This window comes from Typopeltis vanoorti, chromosome 2, assembly GCF_054136105.1.
Source record: "Typopeltis vanoorti isolate ZY-2024b chromosome 2, IOZ_Tvanoo_1.0, whole genome shotgun sequence".
Lineage (NCBI taxonomy): Eukaryota > Metazoa > Arthropoda > Arachnida > Uropygi > Thelyphonidae > Typopeltis > Typopeltis vanoorti.
The window spans coordinates 148,312,278-148,328,051 of NC_143550.1; the positions used below are offsets into that span (position 1 = coordinate 148,312,278).

General features: G+C 37.0%; 1 protein-coding gene across 3 annotated transcripts in view; it reads left to right on the forward strand.

Annotated features, from left to right (window-relative positions):
• The window catches only part of wcy (WW domain-containing adapter protein with coiled-coil wacky), a 257,173-nt gene that overhangs the window by 105,844 nt on the left and 135,555 nt on the right, over positions 1 to 15,774 (forward strand). For all 3 annotated transcript variants that reach the window (XM_090413481.1, XM_090413500.1, XM_090413489.1), the window contains one exon: positions 2,497 to 2,627. In XM_090413481.1, the coding sequence (XP_090269607.1) occupies positions 2,497 to 2,627 (131 nt within the window). The remainder of the gene's footprint in view (positions 1 to 2,496; positions 2,628 to 15,774) is intronic.

Sequence of the window (15,774 nt, forward strand, 5' to 3'; positions counted from 1 at the left end):
TTTTCTTATTTCTTGCCTCTTCTCTCCATGTGAATTTGTGCACATTTTTATGTTGGAATATGGTGTTAGTAATAATTAGTCCATGTCCTGAGCAGAAATCCAACAAATATTCGCCATTATTATTAGCTTTGCTCTTTTTTTCCAAATTTTCCCAATATATTTTTGTATGTTTGACAATCATTTCCTACTCTGCTATTTAGATCCCCAACAAGGACCAACTTTTCCTTTTTCATTGTGTCAGATGCTTTCTCTAAAGCATTAAAAAATTCCTCCACTTCTACCTTAGTAGAACCTTCTGTGGGACCATAGGCACAAATAAGTCTCATTGTCCAGTTCCCCATTCTCATATCTGCCCACATCACTCCACTTGAGACTGCCTGCCATTCAAGAAGATTAGCCTCATATTTATTGTTAAATACTATGGCTACTCCTTATTTTCCTTGATTGTCATTGCCTGAATATAACATTTTGTATTTATTGCTCAGAAAGATCTCACCAGTTTTTGTCTTTTTTGTTTCAGTCACCCCTATTATGTCGATCTGTTGCTTATCTAATTCCTCAGCTAGCTCCATTTCTTTGCCATTCAGGCTTCTTGTGTTAATAGTACCAATCTTTAGCTCTGGTGATGTTGAATTGGAGTGTTTTTTACGATTTGTTCCAGTAGCTGACTTTTCACTGTTTTCCCTGGTGAAAACAACTGGGACCTTGTTTAACCGGGCGACGGCCCAGCTGGCATGAAATTTTGTCATGTTGTACCATCATTTTATAATTTAGTTTAAGCCAATAAGAATTACAGTTTGGTCGGCTAAATCCCAAATTGCCAGCCCATCCTCATACATTCCCAGGTATATACCCAACAGGGTGCACCATGAGAAGGTGAGGTGAGGATTGGACATTAGGTCAGAAGTCCTGGTCAGTTCTCCGCATTCCTTTAAAGGTGATGTGGAGGTCTCCTCTCAGTTATACAGCTTTGATCCTTAAGTAACCCTGCTATGGCTATGTATATTTAAAAAAAAAAAAAAAAATACCTTTGCTGACTAGAAGAGTTTTTTATAATAAGTGATATAAGAGTATGTGTTCCTTGCTCTATTATATTTGCTCTACCATAATATGTAGGTCAAAACACACACACAGTTGAAAAGTAGTCAATTAAGTAGTCAATTGACACCGCGAATGCACCTTGCCCACGTGACACGATGGGCAAGGTGCATTGTATTACGTGTTCATAGCCAGTATAAATTGGGCGATATGATGCTCCCAAGTTGCTACAATTGTGTATGGGTGAAATGGCTGCAAGAAGGAAACTAGCAGAGTTTGAAACATGCATAATGATATGATGCATGTTGCAGGCGTATCTTTTCAGCAGATTGTTGACAAATTGGGCCTTCCCGGGTCAACAATGAGTAATACCATACCGAGATAGAAGTACAGGGAGTTAACTGCAAGTGCCACCTACAGATGACGACCCACCACACTCATCAAACAAGACTGTAGGGTGCTGCAAAGAATAATATGTAAAAACCACTATTCGTTGGTGCAGAGTTCTGGACATTGACTAGAACATCAATCTGCACAAAAACATTCAGAATTAAGGCTCATACCTAACATGGGTTTCTATAATAGGACTGCAATATGCAAGCCCACATTACCCGAACCAACATGCAGTGTTGTCTTCAGTAGTGCAAAGAGCATGTACAGTGGGACGTGGAAACTTGAAGAAAGCTGTGTTATACAGTGATGAATCACACTACAGATGTTACCAGAATTCATAACCCCCAACTATGAAATTCGGATGCGGCAGTGTGATGGTATGGTCCTGTTTTTCCTGGTTTATCCACAGTCTTCTGTTTTCATTGCTATGAACGTTGATCTTTGAAGAGTATATGAAAATTCTCGACAATGCAGTGTTTCCTTATTTGATGTTTCTATGGAACTGGTCGTTGTCTATTTCAGCAAGACATTGCACCATGTCATAAGGCTGCTGCTGTAACTGCATGATTTGTGGACATGAACGTCTCAACATGTGACTGGCCTCCACAGAGCCCTGATCTCAACCCTATTGAACATCTGTGAGGTGAACTGGAGTGTCGGGTGAGGTAAAGAGACATCCGTCCCACAGTCCAGTTATTACATTTCAGCAGGAAGAATGGTCCAAAATTCCCATTGATTGCTAGCCTGCACTTGTGGAAAGTATGCTGAATATGATTGATGTCATCACACTGAAAGGTCCTACATCTTATTAAGGTTAATGCCATAATGTTTGTTCCTCACACTATGGCATCCATTGACTTCTTTCCAAGCTCTGTCTGTCTGTGCGTGCACTCACTCATGCACGCTTTGTTTAGTTTACAGAATTGTTAATATCAAAATATTCTAATAGTACAACCTAACTTCCACATAAATACCAGTAACACTTGTTTGCTGTACGTATTTTTTTTTTATTTTATAATAGCAAATGCTTTTTTTCTTCAAGTGAACTTTTTTTTCTCCCTTAAGGAAAAAGAAAAACGATTACAAGTTGGAGATTGGTCCGAACATATTAGTTCCTCTGGAAAGAAATATTACTATAATTGCAAGACTGAGGTTTCCCAGTGGGAAAAGCCAAAAGAATGGATTGACTGGGAAAAGTAAGATACAAAGCCAAATTAATTGATTGAATTAATATTCAAAAATAAATTTAATTCATAGTTATGAATCTGATAAAATTTTCACATGTTAATAGATTAAAAACCTGTTGTAAGAAAGCTTAGACATATTAGAAGTGATTATTGAATAGAAAGTGTATGTATTCGAGAGGTGAAGGGGGAGCATTTGATATTTAATTTTTGAATCCATCTGAACCAACCAAAATGTTGGATATATGCATCTAGTAATGCTGATGAATTCTAATATAGCTTTGTTTCTCAAATTTATTTCCTGACCATTCCTGATTTATCTAGAAGAAATAAGATAAAAAATCTTTATAAAGACTTTTCATCTAAAATGAATTTTATTTCATATGAGATCATAGGGTTTCCCTTCCCAGAAACTTGGGTTTGTCATCCCTGATAACATAAACTAGACAGAGGACATACACAATTACCAGACATAATACATCTTCATAGCCTTAGTTTCTCCTTCCATAACTGCAATCAAACCATTAAGACATGTTACATACATTACAGCATTTTTATTTATTTATTTTTTTATGATGACACCACACATGAAAAATGTTAAAAACACCAAGCAATTTTAAACCTGGTTTTACTCCATTTCCCAAGTAAGCAAACAGACAAACAAGTCAAGTTTGCACCTGCAAGTGATGCAAGTCTAACTGATCCTACAGGTAGTGCAAGACCAAGGCAACTCATGGTAAAGGTGGCATAAGCTCCGATCACTAATCTTAATATTTACCCTTAATGCCAAAACACATCTCCAAGGAGAGGATGTATGATGTTTTGTATTAAAGGCAAGGGGCCACTACCCAGATCAGTTTCAACCTTTATTGAGGTCTCATCAGTGGGAGCCAGGCTAGAAATACCAAGATTTAGTAATACAGAGCTTATAAGTATTTTACCAGAACAAGTTACCATAAGGTGTTTTAACCTTATTGAATAAAAATCTCTGGAGGAGATATAAATGTAGAAAGTATTTTACCTTGGGTATAATAAATGTTAAAAATACCAAGCAATTTTAAACCTGGTTTTACTCCATTTCCCAAGTAAGCAAACAGACAAACAAGTCAAGTTTGCACCTGCAAGTGATGCAAGTCTAGCTGATCCTACAGGTAGTGCAAGACCAAGGCAACTCGTGGTAAAGGTGGCATAAGCTCCGATCACTAATCTTAATATTTACCCTTAATGCCAAAACACATCTCCAAGGCCACCTTTACCACGAGTTGCCTTGGTCTTGCACTACCTGTAGGATCAGCTAGACTTGCATCACTTGCAGGTGCAAACTTGACTTGTTTGTCTGTTTGCTTACTTGGGAAATGGAGTAAAACCAGGTTTAAAATTGCTTGGTATTTTTAACATTTATTATACCCAAGGTAAAATACTTTCTACCACACATGAAAGGTCACAAGACCTATAATACTGCAGTGCTATGTGTGGGCAAGCGAACAAGGAGAAAAATGTAGCCTGTTGATATGTTTCTTAAAGAGTGAGATGTTGTACTCAGTATGAAGGAGATTGTTCCAAAGAATAGAGGTGAATGGAGTGAAGGAAGCTGATGAGAAGTTAGTTCCGTGTTTTTGGAGCTAGACAGTGTATGGATGTTAGCCAGTGGCTGCTCTGGTTCTTACATGGTTAGAAGAAAGTGGAGGAATGGTAGCAGCCAATTCAGAGGAGCAGTGCCCGTGAAAGTACCTATAAAAAAGTTACAGCACTGAAACAGAGTGCCTATGATAAAGTGACTGAAGAGAATGTGACAAAAAGGTCATCTATTAAGCGAATTGCCCCCTTCTGAATATCAGCAAGAATTTGTATGGTGGGGGGGTGCTCCATCCCAATTGTAAGAACAGTACTCCAAGTTTGGTTGGATCTGAGACTTATGAAGTATTAGAATCGAGTGGAAGAGAAGTAACGTTTAGAATGGAAAAGAGCACCAAGGTTTTAGAAAGGAGGCTAAGTAATATGTTTTTGCTAGGATAAACTGTCTGTGGCAGTCAACCCAACAAAAGAAAGTTGATCTTGAAAAGAAACTGGAACAGGAATAAAAAAAAAAATGACAGAGTGAGGTAGGATTTTTCTTGCAGTGAATAAGGCAGGCCTGAGTATTTTTGGCATTGAAATTTACTGAGTTGTCTTCACCCAATTTGAGGAAGTTAGTATTCAAGTCACTAGTTATGGAAGATTTTGAGTCATCTGATATTAGGGTAGCAGGATTTGTTCATTGAGGAAGAGGGACGAAGAGTACTGTCATTAGCGAAGTTATAAATAGGATTTGATGTCAGAGAAAGGAGGAAGAATGTGGTTGAGAGCACAGAATCCTGGAGCACTCCAGCATTGATGGGAAAATCTGATGAGAGGAAGCCATCCACCATAATGCACAGTAAACGACCAATGGGAAAGCTAGCAATCCAATCTCAGAGTGTAAAAAGGAGGCAGCTTGTTCAAGAGGCTTCGGTGTCAGGCATGATCAAATACCTTTGAAATAGTGAGCGTGTTAGATCCTGAATGAAGGAATCTTGCAAAGAAATCATTCATTCAGAATCTAACATACTAAACTACGCAGAGACAAAGAGAAATACCTGCACATCAGCTGAAATTAAAGTGAAACTTCTTCAAATATGTATAAAATTGCATTAATTTTATGTACCATGTATTTAATCTATTGTGATCATATTAAGATCAAATTAAAAGTGGAATAATTTAACTTATTTTAAGCTCACTTAAGCTGTATAGAATGACTGTGAGTCACCAGATAGATATTAAGTAACAATTCATAGAAGGTATACAACTACACGTGTCCAGCGTAACGCCGGCGGCAGTAGCTTACGTGGAACGTACATCGACACGAATTCTATGAATACCAGAGCATAACAGCATGGGATGAACCCAAGGGGAGAAAAGATGTAGGTCATGTGCAAAAGGGGATTCCGAAAAAGGGGGCGCTCGAACGAAGAATATAAGGGAATGAGCGCTGTATCGGCCTCTCTTGTCTATTCGTTTTCCTGGTTCGGAAGTTAGCCGGTGGTTCGCGTGAGGGGGATGAAGCATCAGTGCTATGATGTCGGACGGCGAGTTTTCCTGAAAATGATGTAGGATTCCACGCAGAGCTGAAGGTGAAATTTCCAGCCTTGCAGAATCGAGCCCTCGCAGAGAAGTCCCATTGAGAGGAATAGAGATGTTTCTTGAGGCGCGAAAATCGAGTCCGTGATCGGCAGTAATTATGAAGATAGCGTAGCCCCTACGCTGGTGTAAGGACAGCCAATAAACAAGAGGTAACCAGACACAAACGTGGTGCTGCAAGACGTCAGAAAAAGTTCGGTTAAGTAGAATTACTCTATTTTGTGTTTAGAATTCCTTAGAAGAGAGAAAATTATTTGTGAATGTAAATTATGAACATTATTTTAAAGAACTTTGTGGACAGACTCTGATTAGATAGTTACCCTCCTTTTGAGAATAAGAAGAATTGTTTGGAAGAGATCTTTTGTGTTGCATGTGATTGAATTAACATAATGAGATTAGGATTGTAGATTTATAGCAACTGAATAACATTAGAATGTTTGTCATGTCATCTTATGAATAGCTTGAAGAAGGGAATTTTAGCTTAACATGTCATTTGCAATCTATCCCATTTTCCAATTACTGTTTTACATGCTTTATAATCTTTGATTTAATTTAGAGTATGTTAAATCTCTTAACTCGAGCTTCCTTATTTAGCATTGAGACATAATTGTTGTATTGAATACTTGAATGTATGAATTTCCTTAGTGTATTGATATTGCTTTGATATTCCAATAAACATGTTTTATTTACCTAAACCTGAATCATGCCTGACTACGATTCCGATTTACCACTTATAAAAATAGAACCTATTTTGGCGGGAAGGAATTAGAATGTGTATATAATTATAGATTTAGGTCACGACTGCAGTCTGAATCTATATGGCTGTGTAAAATTAAATCAGTGTGTAAGAATGCCTCAGAATCTAGTATTGTCTCCTTGAGCAAGGATCTTTTCTGCTATAGGATACTGGCTGGCACAGCATAATATAAATTTGCCAGTATCCAAAAAGGAAACAATCCTAGATGTAAGTATATCATGCCCAATATCTAAAGAAGTAGATTAGCGATTGAAAGATAGAATAGGAAGATATAAATCAGTAAAATATAGAGAAAGCAACGATGTAACAAGAGCAATAAGCTAGGGGTCAGCTGTAGGATGAGAATGACGGAATCTATATTGGTGGTCACTAATTAACTGTTGAGTGTTCTCTATCACTTTTGAAAATACTGAGATTAGAACAATGAATCAATAGTTAGATGGCCGACTTTTATCTCCCTTTTTGGGTTCAAGCTGGATGTAGGCTTTCTCCCATGCTGTTGAGTAGATGCCAGTAGAATACAATAGTTTATATAGGTAATACAGGATGATGTCAATTCTGGAGCTCAAGTCTCTTGAGCACAACTGGAGGAATACCATCTAGACGACCAGGAGCCTTATTAATATCAAGATTAATGATAGTTTTTTTGATGTCCTTTTGGCAAAATTTCAGAGGAGGCATGCAGTGAGCAGTTTGTCGAAGTACAAGAGCTGATTTGCTTTGGTTGATCTAGTGGGAGTTAAAGAATAAAACCGATGCCAAGTGTTCTGCCTTTTCCTTGGGTGAGGTTACCATAGTGCCATCAGGATGTAAGAGAAGTGGCAACAGGGAAGGGCAGATGTTACACCCAACAGCCTTAACAAGGAACCAGAAGACTTGACTGCCATTTGAGCAGGAGGCAAGTTTATGGTATTTCATTCTTATAAAGTCTGTTTCGAAATCATTGATAATTTTTTTACAAGTTTCTAATTGTTGTGAAAGCTGAATGAGAAGCTGAAGTTTTTAATGTAGGCCACTGAACATAAGCTGCATTTTTATCGTGGGTGGCAGAGGCACTTTTTTTTGAGACCCATGGCTTGGATAGAGATCAAGGAATTCGCAGTGGAGTGGTGAATGAAGGCTCTCATTCCAGCAAGGATTATTTCGGTTATTAGTCCAATTCAGGTGTTTAGATCATGAGAGCAAAAAGCAGTAATCTGACCATGGAAAAGTGACATAATTCTGGAAGTAATCCCTGTTGGCACAATTATAGTGTCATAGGGTACATGGTTGAGATTTGCTGGGATGAGGACGAACTGTAGAGAAGGAGACTTCAATAAGATTGTGGTCAGAATTGCCAAGGGAACAGCAGACATCCACAGTGTATTTAGAGGGAGAACTGGTTAAGAATGATGGGGAATTGTCTAGTATTCTGGTTGGTAGATTGGCTAGTTGTGTTAGGTCATGACTGATAGCAAATGATTAAGTTTCCATTCTAGCTTGATCTGTGATTTAGGAATAGGAGAGCGGGTTTTTCACAGTTTGGATAATTTGTAAGAAATCAATTTTTAGTGATAGGTGGTCAAAAAGGGCAGCAGGATTGTCAGAGTTGAGAGAACAGTAAAGGCACCAAGTGAAGGCTGTAAAATGAGGTAAGAAAATCTTAAGCCAGAGGAGATCAAAAACTAGGGATTCGAAGTTGGATAGCCTTTGACAAGGGATATCAGATTTCATGCGCACATATTCTACCCTTTTTGCAGAATGTAGTTGGGATAGTTGAGGTGGACTGGGTTGTGGAGGATGCCAACTGAGGTTCTGTTAGGAAAAAGAGATTAGGTTTTGATGTATGTCACTAATGTTTATATTAATGTCTCAAATGTTTGGAGAAATGAATACGAAAGTGTTTTTTTTTTCATCATCATCATCATCAAATTCCTGCCATGTACCCTCAACGGGTGTACAGGATATGATAGTACTACATGAAAAAAATTACATCATTACTAACTTCCTATCTACAATTTTCCTCCAAATCAGTCTGTTACTTGTCAAGACTCCAACATTATCAGATCTTATATTTCTATCGTCTAAGGCACTTTGTACCGTATCAATCCACCTATATCTTGGTCTTCCTCTGGGTCGTTTTCCTGCCAACCTGACAGAGAACACTTGTTTTGCTAATCTTTCCTCGCCCATTCTGTTTACGTGACCATACCACCTGAGAATAGCTCTGCTAACGCATTCCTGGATGCTGACAATGTCAAGTTCTTTCCTAATATCCTCGTTTTTAATATGATATTGCCATTGATACCATCTGTTCACGCTTATAATCTTTCTCAGGACTCTCATATCTGCGGTCTCTAGTCTTTGGTCAAGTGTTTTACTTCTGACCCAGCTCTCAGATCCATAAGTTAAAACTGGTTTGAACACTGTCTTGTATACAGCTAATTTAGTGTTCCGACTAATTTCTCTCTTATTCCATATGAATTTATTCAATTGACTTCCCACCATACCAGCTTTGCTGATTCTGTTGTCTATTTCTATATTTAATTTACCATCTTCAGTAAAAATCATGCCTAAGTAGCTGAAATGTTTTACTTGTTCCACAGGTTCTCCATTCACAACACAGTTGACATTTTCAATGATTCTGCCTATTTTCATTGTCTTTGTCTTTTTATTGCTGACCTTCATACCATATCTATTACAACAGCTATTCAATTTAGTCAGAGAATCTTGCAGACTTGTAGCAGATTTAATTAGAAGTATAACATCATCCTCATAAAGCAAAGAGTTGACATTAACATCACCAATTTTGATATCAGTTTTTTTTTTTTTAATTGGGAAAAATTTTGGTATTATTTTTGGTGGGTTGGGACATATTTTTATTATTTGTTCCAATTTTTTTATGTTATATTTTTCATATTTTTATATTTTTTTTGTAAGTTTTTATGAGTTTTTTGTATCCACAGTTACAACACTAGAATTTTATTATTGACGTGTGTGTAGGATAGCCCATTCAAGAAACAAAGAATATGGATATGCAGCTCTGGTGAGGGACTTGTGTTCATATCTTGCACATTGGGGGAGTGCTCAGACTCAAGTCCAAGTATGGCCTTGGACAGTGTCCCCCCTGCATGCCATTGACCTAGTCGCGTTCTTGTCACCTAACACACTCAGTTCTGAAACACTTAATACATTCTCTCTCTCTCTCTCTCTCTCTCTCTCTCTCTCTCTCCAGTTTCAATTTCCTTGCACATATTCTTTAATTTTCTCGACAAATACATTTCGCATATACTGCATTGAATAACATCCTGCAAATTCAAATCGCTGGACAACGTGGTCTTTGGTGCCATGCCAACAATATCACAATAATCAGCAGTTGTATAAATTCAATTTCCTTCCTGCCATGTGTTCTTTCTTTCTTCCAGTATATCTCTATAGTTGAAGTCCCCCATAATAATCACTAAACGTGTACTCATTTGTACTAATTTGGCAATGCATGTCTTCCTGGTCATCTGTGGAACTTCACAGATATTTGGAATGTTTGTGTATTTAGTCTGCAGTTCACATCTGAGAGCTGCTCAGCATTTATTCGCTTTAAAACTTTCTTACATTTTCTTCTTTTCAATATGAAATTCAATTTTATCCTACTGAAGACTGAATAGCGATCACTTCCAGTTTAAAATCCTCTGTGTACTGTATTGTCCTGCAGCAGTGAGAAAACATCACTATCAACAATAACATAGTCAATGAAACTTTTCTTATTCCTTCCCTCTTCTCTGCATGTGAATTTGTTCACATTTTTATGTTGGAACATTTTAGTAATAACTAATCCATGTCCTGAACAGAAATCTAGCAGGTGTTTCTCATTATTATTAACTTTGCTCTTTTTTCCAAATTTTCCCAAAACATTTGTATATGTCTGGTAATCATTTCCTGCTCTGCTGCTTAATTCCCCATTCTGATATTAGCCCACATCACTCTACTTAATATTGCCTGCCTTTCATTATCCTCCTATTTACTGTTGAATACTATAGCTACAACTTCTTTTCCCTGATTGTTATTGCCTGAATATAATATCTTGTATTTGTTGCCTAGAAAGATCTCCCCTGTTTTTTTGTCTTCTTTGTGTCAGTAACACCTATTATGTTGATCTGGTACTTATCCAGTTATTCTGCTAGTTCCATTTCTTTTCCATAAATGTTGATTATGCTGATTTCACCTATCTTGATCTCTGTGGGTGTTGAGTTGTGGTTTGGGTTTGTTGTTCCAGTAGCTGACTTTTCACTCTTTGATGAAAACAATGGTGGGAGGGGGGGTCTTGTTTAACCAGGCAATGCCCAGCTGGCATGAAATTCCTTCATGTTGTACCATCATTTTTCAGCAAAAAACTTTTATACCTCTGAGCGTCTGAATGTGCATCTGAGCATTTCTTGTTGAATATCAAGCTGCCTTTCCATGTTTCAGGCTTTTGATAGTTTTCCTCCTCTGTGTCACGCTTGTTTCATTTAATAGCTCTTCAAAGTAATTACTCCAGGCATCTAGAATATTGTTGTTAATCATCTGCCAACTTTATTTACCATGAACTTTTACTATGCATTCTTATTTTTCAATCTTTGCAAACAACCTCTCCGCATACCTTCCTAGGTGAATCAATGTTTTCTTCAGTTTGCTAACAAAACTGCAATGTGTGGCTATTTTTTTTTTTTTTTCCTTGAATAATGTTTATATAGTTGTATATTACCCCTGAAGTCTGCTCAACTTTAATTCTTTTTGAAACTTTCTGATATTTGATCTTTTCAATGTGGTATTCATTTTTATCATATAAAAATATTTTATTTTATACTTTTTTTAGAACTTTATGTTATTGTTTAGTTGCTATTCTATTTTTGTGCTGAAGATGCCTGTGAAACACGGAAAAAATTTACAAATAAATATAATTTTCCATGAGAATTTTCATTTTTTTGTATTTGTTTCTTAGTATTCTTATTTATGGTATTCCTTTCTTGAAACAAAAGTTAACAAAGATTTTTGTGATGCTGTATTGGTAGGAATGGTGATGGAAAGGTTTCTGGATATATTTGCCTGTGAGTAGATAAAAACGAATATCATTGACAAGGCACATGATGAGAGTGTTTAGAAAATCTAGTTGTTTTCTTCTTCTCAGTGCTGACTGTTCAGGTGAGGTTGGTTAGTAAGTTCTTTGGATTTGCCACCAAATGAACTAACACTATGAAGTCAGTGTCTTGTGTTTGTGTGTGTGTTCTGTGACCCCCTCTGCCTGTTATATGAGATGAAAAACCTGAGTTTCTGAGAGGTAAAACCTCGTCACCTCCATGAGATTGGCTTATTCATCTTCGGATGGAAAATCCTAATAAAGGTTTTTCACACCCAAGACAGGCTACAGTAAGATCTTTCCAACCAAAGGGCATCATACCCACTCATCTGTGGGATGGTCGGGCAAAAGGAGTCTAACGTGTCTGAACTATGTGGCCAAATGGAGAACACATCATTAATGTATCTTAGCCAGGTAGAAGGGTTTTTGTTTTTTTTTTAATGGCAATATGATGGGCATATTTTACAAAATTCTCCATAGAAAAATTGTCTAGGGGAGGAGAGAGGCAAGAGACCATAGCTGCATATCCTTCCAAATGAAGTAACTAGTTTGGATGACAACGTCAAAGAGATTAGTGATGGGGGGGGATTTTGACATCACCAATATTCCTCTTTCTCACATCTTGAATTTGATCCCATTAAATGCATTGATTTCTCTGTTTTCGGAATGGATTCGCCTTCTTCTGACATGCGCAGAAGTGTTGATGGGTCTCGCATCTGTGGTCGCACTATGCTTCACTTGAAAGTCTGCCAATTAATTAGTGACACCAATATATATAACGAGAAGATCCGTATCAGATCTCCTAGCCAACACGAATCACCTTTGGCCAAGCCATGGAAAGATTTTGAGAAATTCGTGATTTGCCTTTGTAATTGAGTACCAGTTTTCTTTATTCGGATTTATCTCCCCCCCCCCTTTTTTTTTTTTTCCCCTCAATGTCAGAGTACCTAGATTTTTATATATTACTCCCACACAGAAGTTGTTGCAAAGCCTATAGCAAATAAATGCCTTGTGTGGGCTAGGATCAAAAGCAAAGAAATCTATTGATATTCTTCTTGAAGAGCTGGAGATCATAGTCTTTGTAGAATACTTCGTGCCATCTACCACAGAACTGAATAGCTTCAGGATTCGAACTGTTTTCATATATACTGATCTCCTTAGCATTTTCTAATTTATTGGGGGGAGGGTGCAATAGGGACATCTTACTGAAACATGGGTGTTTTTTTTTTTTTTTTTCATAAGAAGGATCTCATGATCTCACTCCAATCTTCACTTATCATCGCCTTGGATAATACTTACATCTCTTGCCTCAACATTCACCTGGTACAAACACATCACATTTTGGAAGGCCTCAATTCCAAAAAACTTACTGTCACTTGCTCCAAGACTTTAAATATGAGGGAGCTACTTGTGCTTGTGTTCATAGTTCAGCTTTGATCTTAGCAATCAATCTAACTTCACATCCTTCTCTCTCATTCTGTCTACCTCTATTTTGTAACAGCCTTCATTAAACTCTTTTCCCAAAGGACTACACCTACTACTACTACACCTTCCATCTGTTCAAAAAAGCACATCAACAGGTTAAAGAGAAAGATTCCTTCTTTCTCTTTAACCTTTTGAGCAGTAAGTTGAATAGATATATCTCACCTCTATGACATATAAATACAAGGGGAAAAAAATCAGAATTGTAAGAGATTGCAGCACATTCTTGCAAAAACTCAGACTTAAATTTACAGCTTTACTACAGAAGATGCAATTTCAAGAAGCATTTGAAATATTATATACAGAAGTAAGATTCCTAAACTGTCATAATATTATCATAGTATATATGTCAAATGTTATATAACAAAGTATCGAATATGTGCAGTCATCATCAAATTCCTGATATATATACCCTCAAGAAATGTACAGGATATGATAGTACTACATGAAAAATTACATCATTACTAACTTCCTTCTCTTCAGTCTGTTACCTGTCAAGACTCCAAAATTATTAGATCTTATATTTCTATCTTCTAAGGCACTTTTTACTATATCAATTCACCTATATCTTGGTCAGCTTCTGGGTCTTTTTCCTGCCAACCTGGCAGAGAACACCTGTTCTGCTAATCTTTCCTCTCCCTTTCTGTTTAAGTGACCATACCACCTGAAATTAGCTCTGCTAACGCATTACTGGATGCTGTCAATGTCGAGTTCTTTCCTAATATCCTTGTTTTTAATATGATATTGCCATTGATGCCATCTGTTCATGCCTATAATCTTTCTCAGGACTCTCATATCTGCAGTCTCTAGTCTTTGGTCATGTGTTTTACTTCTGACCCAGCTCTCAGATCCATAAGTTAAAATTGGCTTGAACACTGTCTTCTGTACAACTAATTTCTCTCTTATTCCATATAAATTTATTCAGTTCACTTCCTACCATACCAGTGTTGTTGATTCTGTTGTCTATTTCCATATTTAAATTACAATCTTCACTAAAAATCGTGCCTAAGTAGATGAAATGTTTCACTTGTTCTATAGGTTCTCCATTCACAATGCAGTTGATATTTTCAATGCTTCTGCTATTTTCATTGTCTTTGTCTTGTTATTGCTGACCTTCATACCTTATCTATTACATCAGTTATGCAATTTAGTCTGGGAATCTTGCAGACTTGTAGCCGATTTATTTAGAAGTATAACATCGTCCGCATAAAGCAAAGAGCTGACATTAACATTTCCAATTTTGATATCATATTTCATACCACTTTCCTTCATAATGTGATCCATATAGATAATGAATAACAGAGGGGGGGGGGATAATGTACACCCTTGGCTGACACCAGATTTAACATTAAACCACCTTCCTGTACTTCCTTCAATTCTAACTGCTGACTTACAACTCAAATAAAGATTAAGTATTGCTTGATATAATGACCCATTGAGATCATATAACTGTAGCATTTCGAATAGCTTCTCTCTCTCTCTTGGCACCTTGTCATATGCCTTTTCCAGATCTACAAAACTTAAATACAGATATTTGTTATATTCCCATGATTTCTCAAATATCTGTCGTAAAGTGAAAATCTGATCCTTACAGCCTCTATGTGGCCTGAAACAGCTTGTCCTTCACCAAGCTTCCCTTCCACAATCCTTCTCAACAATTTCTCAAGTACACTTACATAACTCTTACCAAGAACACTCTGCTAACACTTATGATAACACATTGCCATTTCAGTGGAAAAATAGCTCTGTAATTCTCACATTGTTCTATTTCCCTTTTTATATATGGGTAGTATGAGAGCTCTACTCCAATCATCTGGAATTCGTCCCTCTGTGCAGGCCTTCTGAACTATGCAGTGCAGCCACTGTAAGACTTTTATACCACCATACTTCAGCATTTCTGGTCGAATATCATCTACTCCTGCTACTTTTCCACATTTCACGCTTTTGATGGCTTTTTCTACTTCAAGTATTTATATGTATTCCTGACTGCATGCCTGGTCATTGTTTTTTACCACTGTGCTGTCATCACTGCTTATTCTATTTAGAAAATTTTTCGAAGTAATTACTCCATACTTTAAGGATATTTTTTCTCCTATTTTCATGTCACCTTTATCATCTCTAATTCCTTTTACAGCACTCTTTCCTCCATTTACGAGTTTCTTCAACAACCTCCAAAATATCTTGCCACCTTCTTGATATTTATTTTCTATGTTCTTACCAAAGTCTTCCCATGACTTTTGTTTAGCTAGTTTTACACGGTGTTTAGCTTTCTTACATTTGTCTCTGTATTCTCTAAGAGCACAAGCTTACTTATTTGCCAGGAACTTTTGATATGCTTTCTTCTTTTCCTTCATTGCTTCTTTAACTTCCTGTGTCCACCATGGAGTTCTGATTTTTCTATCCTTGCAGGCAGCCTCACCACATGCCTCTCTTGCTGAATCAGTCGTGTTTTCTTCAGGGCTTGCCACTGAATCTCCAAGGTTTGTTTCCTGTTCTCAAACTCTTTCATTTTTTCTTCAGTCATGTTTGTGTATTTTAATTTACAGTTCACATCTGAGAGCAGCAACTTTTATTCACTTCAAAGCTTTCTTATACGTTCTTCTTTTCATGATGAAATTCAATTTTATCGTGCTCAAGACTAATTGGTGATCACTTCCAATTTCAAATTCTCT